Below are 13,006 nucleotides of genomic sequence, written 5' to 3'. Positions count from 1 at the left end.
CTACTTTTACTTAAGTAGAAGATCAAAATGCTTCTTCCACCACAGATACACATGTTTGTGTATATCTGTGTGTTTCTCTTTCTGTGACGTAAGACTGTGCTGGTAAACACAAGTTCAGACATTTCAAGTGTGGGACTCCTGGTATGTCCCGGTGCCTCGGGCAGATGAAGTGTATTTACCAGATTAACTCAGTGATGACTCAGAAGTTACTCAGAATGCTCCTGCTCTGCTTCAAGGCTCTGTCACACATATCTGTATGACAGAAACGGATGCTGGCGTATATTAAAATTGTCCAAATACGTTCAACTTTTCATCGGATCGGAAAAGTGAACATATACAGATACGCATGTCTAACCTATTGATATCGTATCACTTACTTATACAAAATGTATCCGACGAATACCCAACGAATGCATAAGATATACAAAAATATGGCGTATACAAAATATCGGCAACACGCTGGTGTACGTAGATATAAGATAATGTATAAGTAGTATTCATTAAGAGCTCACTGTGTTACGCTGGGGGGCGTTGTTGAACGCTGATGTTTTGAACATGTTCAAAATTACCGGACGTACCCGACGTGTGCTTCATAAGATATGCAGACGTTACGTGACGTTAGACATACGTGAATACGGAATACGTACGTGAATACTTACCTACGTAAATATAGTACGTGAATAGCTACGTGACTACGTTAGAGGAACGTTAGATATAGGCTACGTCGGCTGACGGTGAATCCTACAGCCAGTTTATTGATAACGAGTGGATAACCTATTCCTACCCTATGTTAAGATGATGCCTGACGACGGAGTAACTTATTAAACGTGTTTCTACAGTACAGCTAGCGTTCAGCATGTTAGCCGTTCTCCAGCATCAGCATGACGTGAACCAGGTGGCACTTTTCCAGCTCCGTTGTCCAGACGCTCTGATACGTTTTAAATAAGTAAGTGATACGCTATCAATGTTTGACATACGTACAATAATTAGTTATGTATTCGTTATGTATACGTCAGCTACAACACCGCTGTGGAAAAGTTAGACGTATTTGGACCCTGACAAATTTTGAGCTACTTTTCATATACGCCGGCATGTTCCTGCCGTACGGAGCTGTGTGACACGGCCTTTAGGAGCTGAAAGAGAAAGACATGAAAAAAGAAATACAAAGTTTTAACTCGTGTTGCAAGCATGGGATGCAATGTGCGTGTGATTTTAAGGAAGTGATAGTTAGATATTAGGATAGAAAGTATATAATATCGTAATAAATATCAGTTTTATATTGAATAAAATGTTCAAACCCAATTCTTTAAAGCTGGACCTTCACATTATGTTGACATTTCCAATTTATTTAACACAATGTCACACTCATCATCCTGTATCTACTGGCAACATATCGGCACATTTGGCAAAAATAAATGTAAACAAAGTTCTTTAGGTTTTAACATTTTGTCCGCACAACATGCATCTGTATTGACGCACTTGCTGAAGGCTCTGCAGGGTTAAATCCATCGCACTTGAAGGAGTGTTGGTTTCATCAGTTATTTGATGAACGATAAGAGGAACTGAAACGTGTGGTTTTGTCACATTTTGTGAGAATCAGCAGTTTAATCTAACATCACATCATCTCACTGCACCGAGTCACCCTCAATGTTCATCCCAAGATGTAGTGATGCTACACAACCCGTCTTTTTTATCGCTATTTTAAAGAGAGAAACATTGAATGAAAGATGCTCAAACAAGATTCTCTCAAACTCATCGTTAATAAATCTTAAATGTATTTCTCCATCGTCTCGTTTTAAATGTCCTGTCTTGACGCTCTTTTGCATTTGATTTATTTTGTTGTGTCAATTGTGTGGAAACAGAAATAGTTTCTCATCCCAACACACACACACACACACACACACACACACACACACACACACACACACACACACACACACACACACACACACACACTACAGTGTGTACAACAAACTGTGGTTTATGATGTTTGCATGGCTTTCCATTGGTTTTAACCTAAAGACCTGTGTGTGTTTGTGTGTGTGTGTGTTTGTGTGTTTGTGTGTGTGTGTGTGTGTGTGTGTGTGTGTGTGTGTGTGTATATGTGTACATGTTTTTGTCAGCACTGTCAAATATTTGTTGAGCTCTTGTTCAACGGAGACAGAGGTGGTTCTGTGGGCTGGATACTACATTCCTCTCAGTGACTGTTGTTGTGGTCTTACTCATCTTCTTCTTCCTCCTCTTCCTCCTCCTCATGTCATTTTCTTGTCAGACAAGAAAATAAGATGAAACAGAGAGAAAGACAGAGCACTGTTTGGTTCAGCTGACACATTGGTACGATGCTGCAGGAAGTGGTAACATCAGTTGCTATCATTTTCCCTCAGGAAATGACATACTAGCCTTCCCAACCTCGCCTACACACACGCACAGTAAGTGACATATTTATGATGCACATATACCCACTGACACACATCATTGCACACACAGCATGTCTCTAGTCGACACTTCTCTTTTCTACAATACTCAATACTCAAGTTTACTAAAACGCTACAATGCCTTTACAATCTAGAGCTGCAATGATCTATTTTGATCATCGATTAATCATTAAAGTACATTTTCATGCGAAAAAATATCAGTAAATGTTATGTGTTTCTTTCTGTTCTATATCCTATTAAACTGAATATCTTTTGGGTTTTGACTGACAAGACAAGACATTCAAAGACACCACCTTGGACTGGGATGGACATTTCTCACATTTTATCTCAAGCAATTAATCAATTAATTTAGAATATAATCGGCTGTGAATTGTAAACATCAGAAACTGCAGGTCAACTGGTTTTTAGCACGTCTGCACTCATTCTTGGCACTTGATAAAATTGAATTAAAAAAACGTCTTTGTTAGTTTACATAATTAGGCTTAGATGTGCCAATAGGAATATGTGAATGTGTATTTACTGTGAATCTGTATGCGTATTCTGTGTAAGTGGATTTTCCAGTAAGCTCTCTTGTCAAACCAAGAGAGCTGGAAAAAATAATTCACAGAACTTTAGTTTATGTGTGTCATGAACTGAGCAGGTATGTAAATACATGTTTTGACAAGCATCTGAATGGTTAGCGGGAGCATAAATGAAAGCAGGAATTGCAGGTTCTGATGCGTTGTAGAATTTTAATGTGCTTTACAATTTTTTTCCATTGCATAAAGAAGCCACAAATTAAGTTTCATAATAAACCGAAATTTACGTCACAATCAATATTTTACCTTTCATGCAATGTGTGTGTATCTGTTAAGAGCGGACTCACCTTTTGTTTGAAATACATTTTGAGTCACAAAGGACGAGATAAGTCAGCACAGTATCACAAATCATAGTTCCTGGTGAACTACACATTCTGCCAGAGCTAAAGATTTCAAGAGCATTCAAAACTGCTTAAGTACACAAGGTAGTAGCTGCAGAAATGTGACAGCACTGCCTTACTTGTGCCTGAATCAGTTATTAGCCATATCCATTTCTTCTTAAGTGTGTTTTAAAGTGTCAATGAGGGGATTATCTAATGTAGAACAACACAACTGAGCACAACACAAGAATACATCTTCTCTGGTAAGGTGGACATGTCAGATTCAGAGACTGAAGGAGCCTCAGATCAAACTAAGTCAAGTCTTTCTGGGACTTTTACAACCGTGAACACGATGTTAATCATAAAACAACCATGCATTTGAGTGTAACCCTTGCCACTTAATAGAAAATGTTACCACTCTGTCCTGCCTCAGGAGATTGAATGTTTCAACCAGAAGTTGAGGTTTCTTCATAAGAGAAACAAAACAACATAATAAAAACGTGACTTCATCTAATGAACAAATCTTGCAAATTGCCATTTAAATCTATTTGTGTCAGAAACACACAGAAATGTTTCCATGTATTATAAGTGTGTACAATGTTTCTGCCCTCATTATCTTTCCGTTTCATGTTTGCACACACTTCCCTGCTCTGTTGCAGGTGGCAGATTCTTGCTGCTGGAAGGGGCCAACGCTGACCAAAGCTCCTCTGTGGGAAACAAACACCCACATTTCTGTCGGATTTAGAAAACAAAAACTACCATAGATGTTACCACGTCACCGTGTGAGGATGGATGATGATCTGGATATCTACAACTTCTTTTTATGGACCCGTGTTCAAAATACTTTGAGTTAGGTTTTTATTACAACTACATGTTGATATATCTACGTACATCAATACCATACTGATGGTAAACCTCAGAGACATCCTTCCTACAAAGTATTTCCTGTAGATTACCTGCTATATATGGTCTGAACGTAATGTGTCATTATGGTATTAAGAACAAAATATCTGTAACACTTTTGTGTCGGGCCTTACTTAACTCAACTATGGAAGCCAAGCTATGGTTTGACTAAATGACCAAATCTGTGATATAACCTTGAAATCAATTAAATAAAAGGACTACACAATGTGTATTCGCATTAGCCTTTCTCTCTGTAGAGAGGACAGTACTTACAAACTGTAAAATGTGTACAGCCGGACAGCTACAATAAGTGTAACTGGCAGAAGACCTCAGACTTATTATCGATGGATAGTGCAGCTTCAACCTTTAAAGACTATGACAAGGGGCTGGGTGCCTATTGTGGACTCTCATTAGAGAATACATGAAGAACAGAATAATAGCCACATGACTGTGGGTAGGACCTGAGCCGATGTGAGGTATAACCTATGCACTTGACTGGGGTGGTGATGTTAAACTGGCAGGTTGGTGGTGACTGGAAAGCTGCCTTGGCTTCATCCTCTTCACTGTAATGGAGCTGGATCCGCTCTCCTCCCGGCCGGATCAGCGTCATGCACTTTCTCCTCCTCTAGAGGGCGACACAAATCAGTAGGGTTGTTCTGAAATATTAAAATATTCTTCTGTTACTTTGGTATTTAAATCTTAAAGTTATATTATTATTATTGTTGTTGTTGTTGTTGTTATTATTTTTGGTCTTGCCACCTCTCACAGCCGTTTAGGATTTAGCTGTCTGGCAAAGATTTTGAGTTTGTACAGTTCAAGGTTCAAGGCTTTAATTATTAGTACCTAATGATACATTTGTTCAGCATTCCACAGATAAAACAAGACAGTGTGTCTTTTTAAAGTGGGGCTGAGGTTTAAATGGTTGGGTTGATGAATTACATAATAAAAGAATCAATCTAAATCTCTTTCTAAAAACTGTTACTCTGGAAAATCAATTATTCAGACGAACTAAAAATGAGTATGTGTCACTATTTAATTTTCTTCCCTGAAACTGACATGGACTGATCCTTATGTGGAGATTTGCCCTGCACTTTAACATTAGTGAATTTTACACTAAATTACAGTAAGAGAATATGTTGTTGCTGTTTTGGTACTAATTACCTAGTTCTGAGACAGTTAGTTGAAATTGCTAACTTTTTCTGACTTTATAAGCAAGTGTTAGAAAAGATCAATTAAAATCCAACTATCAAAATATTCATCACCCACCAGTTACACGAACACTCAACACTGCATGAGTAATAGCATCCCATGCATGATTGTTGTGTTATTTTATATCCACACGCTATTAAATATGACAGCTGAGCTTGTTTGGCGTTCACTTCCTGCAGAACAAATTAAAGAACCTATGAAGATATTTGTAAATGAGGCCCATTGTTATTGTGACATGAATGTGTATTACTTCATTGGTTTATTATCATCACATACAGTATCTGTACATAAAACAGGATGACATTGTGATTCCTCAGCGACGGGGAGCATAGACACAGGTTCCACTGGATGAAGCTGGCATCATGCAGATTATTATATCTCATAAACCAACATTAAGTCCACTAAATGACTCTCACTGGAACTGTTGTTTCTGACCGTTCAGATCATCTCAGTTTTAAGGCGCAACAACAACCTGTCAGTAGTACAATCTGTTTCAACTATCTGGACCTATGTCTGCCATGTGTTATGACCATGGTTCCAGTAGGCGTTAACATTGGTTTTACCCTCAGAGACATAAAGTAGCAGAAGAAACAGAATTTTAATGTGCTAAAGTGCTTTACACAAAATAGAGCCACGTTCAATAAAAAAACCAATATGATTAAAAAATTGAAAACAAGTATGAATCAGACTTGGGTCACAGTAAAATAAAATAAAATAACAATATGTCAAGTACATATCAGCCACACGGTTGTTCAGGGGAGTTTCGTCTGAGTCCAAGCAGCTTTTTTTAATTTTTTCTTGCAAAGGGAGCGTCTGATATTTCAGCGATACACCTACAAAGACTTCCTCACAACACTCTGGTTGAGAAGAAAGCAGAGAAACAGGTCATTTCACATTCAATTCAAAGTGCTGAAAAGATATCTTCAACCACTCTCAATTATTTCTTAGTATTTTTGAGAAAGACATTTTGATATTGATTTTAAAAAGAGTATATTTACTGTGCGATTTGAATTAAATGTAAATTGACCACACATTTGACTTCACAGAGGAGAGCACATATGTACAGTGTGTAATGGGTTCAAAGGTCTTGTGAACGCAGCATGCCCACTGCACAAAAAAAGAGGCGATCACAGATACAAATAAGCAAGAAAGTCCGTCACGCTGTCATCCAGTTTCTCTAATTGTTGGGAGTGTCCACTGTAAGGTGGTACGTTTAGATTGACTGGATCATTTGGTTGGATGTAACAATATTAGTCGAGCAACAAGTCAGTCAGTGAACAGTGATGGTGTCCTTCAGTTGTTAAGAGTCATCTTTGCTTTGAGGCGATTGACTTTGAGAGGGAGCAGGCCGACCATCTCCCTACTCAGCTCCAGCTCTGTCTCCACAGTGGCTGCAGCCTCAGGGTGGGAATCACAGTACTGCACCACGTATCTAAACAGGTGGAGGGTGAAAGTGAAGCCCAATACATTAAATGGATAAAAGACGTGGCAGGCATATATTAATAGATAGATGTTATGAATCGATAGCGGATCATTCAAATGAAGATCGATTTGAATCTATATATATATATATATATATATATATTCTTACTTGTAGTGTTCCAGAGACCGGTCAAGATTGTCCACTTGAGCAGAGGGTGAAGAGCTGATCAGCCGACTGTGGAGTCGGGCCACTCTGAAGCGGGCCACCAGAGCCGGTCTGAGCACCTCCTCCTCCAGGTGCTCCGGTTGCTTCCCGTCTGGAGAGCACAGAGAGTCTAGGAACATCTGGAAGTATCTGGAGAGGAGAACAGAGGGTTTCAAATCATTGAGATTGAATATGTGTGGAAGCAAAGACACACACAGTTTGTACACACACACAGTTACACACACACACTCACTTGGCAGAGGCAGAGCAGAGATGGTTGAATTTCTTAATGGTGTGGTTATCTAGTGTATCAGATTGTTTGTTGGCCAGTGCCAGTTTCAGGTCCATCATTTCATTGTAGATCTCAGCCAACTCAAACATCATCTGTCTGCGGATCATTAGATAGTACTGGGAGTTCAAATCTGTAGTGAAACGGAGAGTCAGAGGAAGTCTCTTTGCATGGAAATTTGGGTTGAACATTGCCATGTTATTTTGTTATTTTGTTAGTGCAGTTTTACCATTGCAGACTGGCTCGAGCATGTCAACTCTGCGTTTGTGCATTTTGCAGCGCCGCTCCAGATCCTCTTCAAAGAAAGCCAGGGCCCGAAACAGAGCACTGTGATCCTGCAAGATCTCTATGTGGTCCGTCACATAGCCGTCCATCTGAAAGTACTCCTTGGCCTGCAGGAGAAAGTGAAAGGATAGACAGTTTACCATGTTTAGCAGTTGAACACTTGGGGTTACTTACTGGTTTTGTTCTCCTTACACAATTTCCCTCATTGGCTTTAAATACAAAATAATTCTGAGGGGCAACTCTACCATTGATACCTGCTTAAAGGGACAGTTCACGCCTAAATCAAAAACATAATTTCCCTCTTAACTGTGGCGCTATTTATCAATTTTTGTGTGAGAAGTCTACCGCCAAAATAATTAATGTAAAAAAAACTCAACAGTAATGTGTCTTTCCAGAAATCATGACCCAGTTACTCAAGATAATCCACAGACCTTGTTGTGAGCAGTTTCATGTAGGAACTATTTGCATCTACGTGCATCTACTCATCGATGAGAGGCTCGTGTGCCATTATACTCGAGAGAAGGCAGTAATCTCTACGGCTGATATCTCCAACACTCAGCAAATAAATAGCACTACAGGTAAGAGGACAAATATGTATTGTTTATGTCCCTTTAACATATTGGTTGAGGACAGTTAAGTGGTACCAGTGCAGTTGAGAACATCTGCAGATTGTTTATCTCAATGGGCTTCACAGCCCACAATTTGTGCTGGGCGGTGAACATAAACACTAAAGCATCTGTTATATTGCATATTGGCTGAATCTAAGTGAGTTCAGAGTTGGTGTGTGGCCAGAGCGCAGCGAGACACCATAACATACAGCAAGCAGGGACATGTACGGAAAAGACTGTGTGTGTGTGTGTGTGTGTGTGTGTGTGTGTGTGTGTGTGTGTGTGTGTGTGTGTGTACCTGTGTGACATAATTCTGTCCAACCAGAAATACGGCTCTGGCATCAGTAAAGTCCAATGGTAACAAACAGCGCACCTGGAAAACAGAAAGTTTTGATTTCAGGAAAAAAAACATTTTTTCAGTCGGATGACAGTAATCTTGAATCTGTATTTATTGTACAATACAGTAACACTGATAATGATAACAACAAACATTACTAGTAGCACTAAACAGTTGCATCAGACAGTTTAGAAACCTTCTCTTCCAGGCTAGCAATGGAGTCGAAGGTGTCTTCAGAGCCAAACAGCAAAGCGCTCTTCCTGCCCTTCTCTTCCTCCTCCTCCTCAAGTCTCCTCGCACTATTCAACTCTTCTTGACGATCAGTATCCAGCTCCCCAATGCTGTCCTATTCACAAACACACGCGCACACACACACACACACTTTAAGACACACTCAATGCAATTATGTAGTTCTAAGCTTACAGAGAATATGTGATTTTCTACCACTAGGGGTCTTTAAATCAAAACAATAACAAAAGACGGAGCTTGGTGGCATTGTGAAGAAATTTATAATTAAAAACAACCAAGATCTGAAAAATAAGACATTTGAATGCTAAAATGTTACATATTATATAACAATATATAACAATTTGCTCATATTATACCTTTAAGCATCATCTTTGGTGAAATATGTTGAAAGAAAACTTCTCTTTCTTTGGTTTGTCTGCTGATAAAGTAGATTCTTTCCTTCAGCCATGGTGGCCATCACTGTCCATATGCAACGTGTGGACTGAAGTATAAACACTGTATAAACAGCCACTCACTAAGTGCACACACATATACAACCATGGCGTACCTCAAGCAGCTTCTTAGAGTCCTGAAGGACGTTGAGACAGTATTTGATCCAACATCTCGCAATCTCTGCTCTCTTCTGCCTGAGCTGCTCCCTGCGCTCACTCTCTGTCTCGCCTGAGAAAGAAGATGTTAAGATGTGCCGGCAGGAATGAAACATATCTGGATGAAGTGAGAGGGACTAAGGAGGAAGGAGTCAGAGAGAGGAAGGGAGCTAGGATGCGTCGCACAACTGTAGCAAAGCTTTGTGTTTTCTCTGGCCTGACTCATTGTAGTTAATTAGGACTATAGAATGCAAAGGAAATAAGCAAATGCGTATTTTGATATGAATTTAAGATTTAGATAAATACTTACTCTCCTGTGCTGCGGCCTCAGAGGGAACATCTCCTGCCAAACCTGATATGACCGTAGCTGCTGACAGGCAATGTCTGCCTTCCATGTATCGGCCCTAAAAATCACGCACGCACACGCACACACACACACGTTTTATCATGTAGTAGTTATTTCATAAAGACTATTTATTAATTTAATTACCAGAAAACATGCTACATTGTCATATACGTATTATCGTTATCGAGATATGAGAAGAACTACGTCGTGATAGAAGACTTTGGTCATGTCGCCCGGCATCTTTTTAAATGATTTAGACGTTTTAAACCAATTGTTTTCATTCCGTCTGTGTCCTACCTTAGTGATGTAATACTGTGATAGTGTAGCAGCGTTCAGAGCCCACTCCATTGGACTGAACTGATTTAACTGTAACTGTCTCTGCAGGGTGGTGTGGCAGTAGGTGGCAGCACGCTCAGTTTCACCTGGGAGACAAAACACAGTTATTACCATCACCAAGTAAAGCAATACCTCAAAAATAATAATACTCCGCTTCATTATAATTACATAGATAAATAGGAATCCAGAGTTCAATATATCTGTTTAAATATTATTGAGTACATTTTAAAGTATATCATTTACACAAACCCATAATTATATACTGCTGTACTTGATCAGACTCACCAAGGTTTTTATAGACTTGAGCAAGGTAGTACATGGTATGGGTGTAGGCCAACTCAAACCTGAAGAGGGAGATTTAGAGCAAGAGTGAAAGCGGGGAATGGGTATAAGGGGAAGCCAGAGCATAATAAAGAAAGATAAAAAAATCAAACCCATGGTGCATAAATAACCACTATCATATCATGCAAACTTTGGGAGTAGTAGTATTTGTATATTGTGTGTTTGGGCTTTCTGTATGGGGATGTTACCTCTTGGTCCTTTCCTGATGCGTCAGCAGGTTCTCCTCAGTAGTGAAGTACTCGGTCATATCAGTCGGTGGACTCCCGTCCTGAAAAACACAACAAAAACAACCATGGCTTCATATAGTTGTCGTGCCGCGGTTGCAAGAAACTAATACTCAGTCAATTTGACTGCTGGTGTCAACACAGTTACAGCAAGTGACTTAATTGCTCCCCGTTTGCTACTTAGTGCACTGTACTCACATTTCATCTTAATTTAGGGTAAGGAACACATTCCAAGCATAATGTAGCACCCTCAAAAACAATCTGATAATGCACATTTTCTTTCTTAACTAAAATTACAACAACCACAATAGTCCGCCTGCCTTGGCTCCTGACAGACGGGTAAATTATCTGACAATCCAACTGTTGATGGTGAGGCACTTTGACGATGATTAATATGTGTGCAACAAAATATTTATATACAATTACTATTATTATAATTCATTTTATTTAACGGCACCTTTCATAGCACTCAAAGTCACCTTGCATCACACAAGATCAGCAAGAAAACATACAATAAGCAGCAAAGCCACAGTAATAAAACATACAAGCAACATAGCATAGCTAAGCAATGAGTTTAACTCGGTATAAAATAAAATACAGTTGTTGCAGTTAAAGTGTAATGGAGGCCAGTACACATGTGAGGGGGGGAAGTGAGTTGAGTTGAGGGAAGTTTGGGTGCAGCATAAGGCCCTGACACACATTGTGCTGAAATCTCAATTTACTACTCACTACGATGTCAAGTGTTTATCATGATAGCCAGATGATAGAAGAGTAGTGAGTGAAGAAGCTAGATAATCAGTCAGACAGTAATCACTGAAGGCCAGGAGTTACATAGCAGTGAATGCTACAGTCTCTCCTGCCCTGTCATCAGTCACACAGGACGCCAACCATACCTCCTTCATATAACGTTGGTACATGGATTCTGCTGTTTCAAGGAATCCCTGAGCGGTCTCCGTCTCATCCCGGCCTGCCCACAGGATACCCAGCTGGTTCTGTTTACACAAACAGACAATACATGAGGAAGTGATCAGCATCATCTGAACTCCACTACAGTAGAAGGATTATGTCATCTATATACAAGGCTTTATAATAAACTGATGGGACTATGATTCTGGTTAATAATTATGACAAAATGCCAATAGTTTAATATCAGTGTCAGAATCTGTTGCTTTGGTGTACATGGGTGCATACATAAACACGGTAAGAGAAATTAAAATGGAAAAGTAAGAGCAAATATTGGGAGGAAAATATGATATAAAAGAACATTATAAAATATGTACATGAAACATAAATATACAAAATAAAACACAATAAATTACTGTGAAATATGTGCACAGTATATCTGAAGAGCTGTGCAGTTTTAATAGTGGTAGCATTGTGCAGAAATGTGCAAAATTGTCAGAGTAATGTGAAAAGGTTCCCAGATATATAGTCACAAAAATGTTTATTAATGTAACTCTGTAATGTATGTAAAAGGGGAATGTGGTGCAGACTGCTTTCCCTACGCTCCTTCAATAGCGTTATTGATGATGACATCAATTTTAATGGGGTTTAATAATATTATAGTCAGTTAGTTCGTCATGGATGGTCACAATCCATCATATCTTTCAACATTACTGTTAAGAAAGTTAACGTTACCCTGACATGGATAAACAGCGACACATTCTCCGACGACACTCTGCATCTCTCTAGCAGTTTCATGCAGTTCATGAGATGCTCCTGCCCGGCTGACAGCTCCTCCGTGTCAACATGGTTGACGCCCAGATAGTACTCAACAGCCCCGAGTTTAGCGGCCCGCAGCCCGGCTGGCGAGTCGCCGCTGAAGCCCTGACCGAACCCTTCCTCCGTCTGCCCGTCAACCGGCGGCTCTATCGGCCGCTGGTCGCCGCTTTCACCGCCGCGTTCCTCCTCACCTTCGCCGGCCTCAAAACTCTTAAGCGAGCAGTATATCTCCCTGAGGAGCTCCCTGGCCTTGTATTGGGAGCGGAAAGGGTCATTTTCAGGGTCATTTCGTGATTCTACAACCGTTAAATTCTGGGCGTTGGTGAATTTATCACAGACAGCTCTCCACTCGTCACTGCTCACGGACGCCATGTTGGTCTTCTTCTTTGTCGTTTTACTACAACTACCAGAACTCTTCTTCTTCTTCTGCTTCTTCTTCTTCTTCTTCTGCTTCTTCTTCTTCGCAGATTCTTTTGCCCATCATTTAAGTGCATACTGCCACCTACCGTTGCCAGAGTATGTAGAACAAGATATAAGAGGCTGTAATACAAAATAATTGTATTTGCAATTGCAATTGCATTTGCTTAAAAACTTTTTATTTTTATTTAA

At 39.7% G+C, this 13,006-nt stretch overlaps 1 protein-coding gene across 1 annotated transcript; it reads right to left on the bottom strand.

Moving 5' to 3' along the window:
* Positions 1–5,687: 5,687 nt before the first annotated feature.
* kifbp (kinesin family binding protein) lies at positions 5,688–12,829 on the bottom strand. The gene is made up of 13 exons (XM_029428682.1): positions 12,314–12,829; positions 11,569–11,667; positions 10,640–10,719; positions 10,395–10,453; positions 10,071–10,195; positions 9,738–9,831; positions 9,388–9,500; positions 8,788–8,937; positions 8,553–8,627; positions 7,591–7,753; positions 7,326–7,494; positions 7,037–7,222; positions 5,688–6,877 (listed from the first exon to the last, which is right to left on the bottom strand). The coding sequence occupies exons 1-13, from the start codon at positions 12,767–12,769 to the stop codon at positions 6,739–6,741; spliced, it is 1,908 nt and encodes a 635-aa protein (XP_029284542.1). The 5' UTR covers positions 12,770–12,829; the 3' UTR covers positions 5,688–6,738.
* Positions 12,830–13,006: the final 177 nt, after the last annotated feature.

This window comes from Cottoperca gobio, chromosome 3, assembly GCF_900634415.1.
Source record: "Cottoperca gobio chromosome 3, fCotGob3.1, whole genome shotgun sequence".
Taxonomy (NCBI): domain Eukaryota; kingdom Metazoa; phylum Chordata; class Actinopteri; order Perciformes; family Bovichtidae; genus Cottoperca; species Cottoperca gobio.
This window is presented reverse-complemented; position numbering and strand designations above follow the sequence as displayed.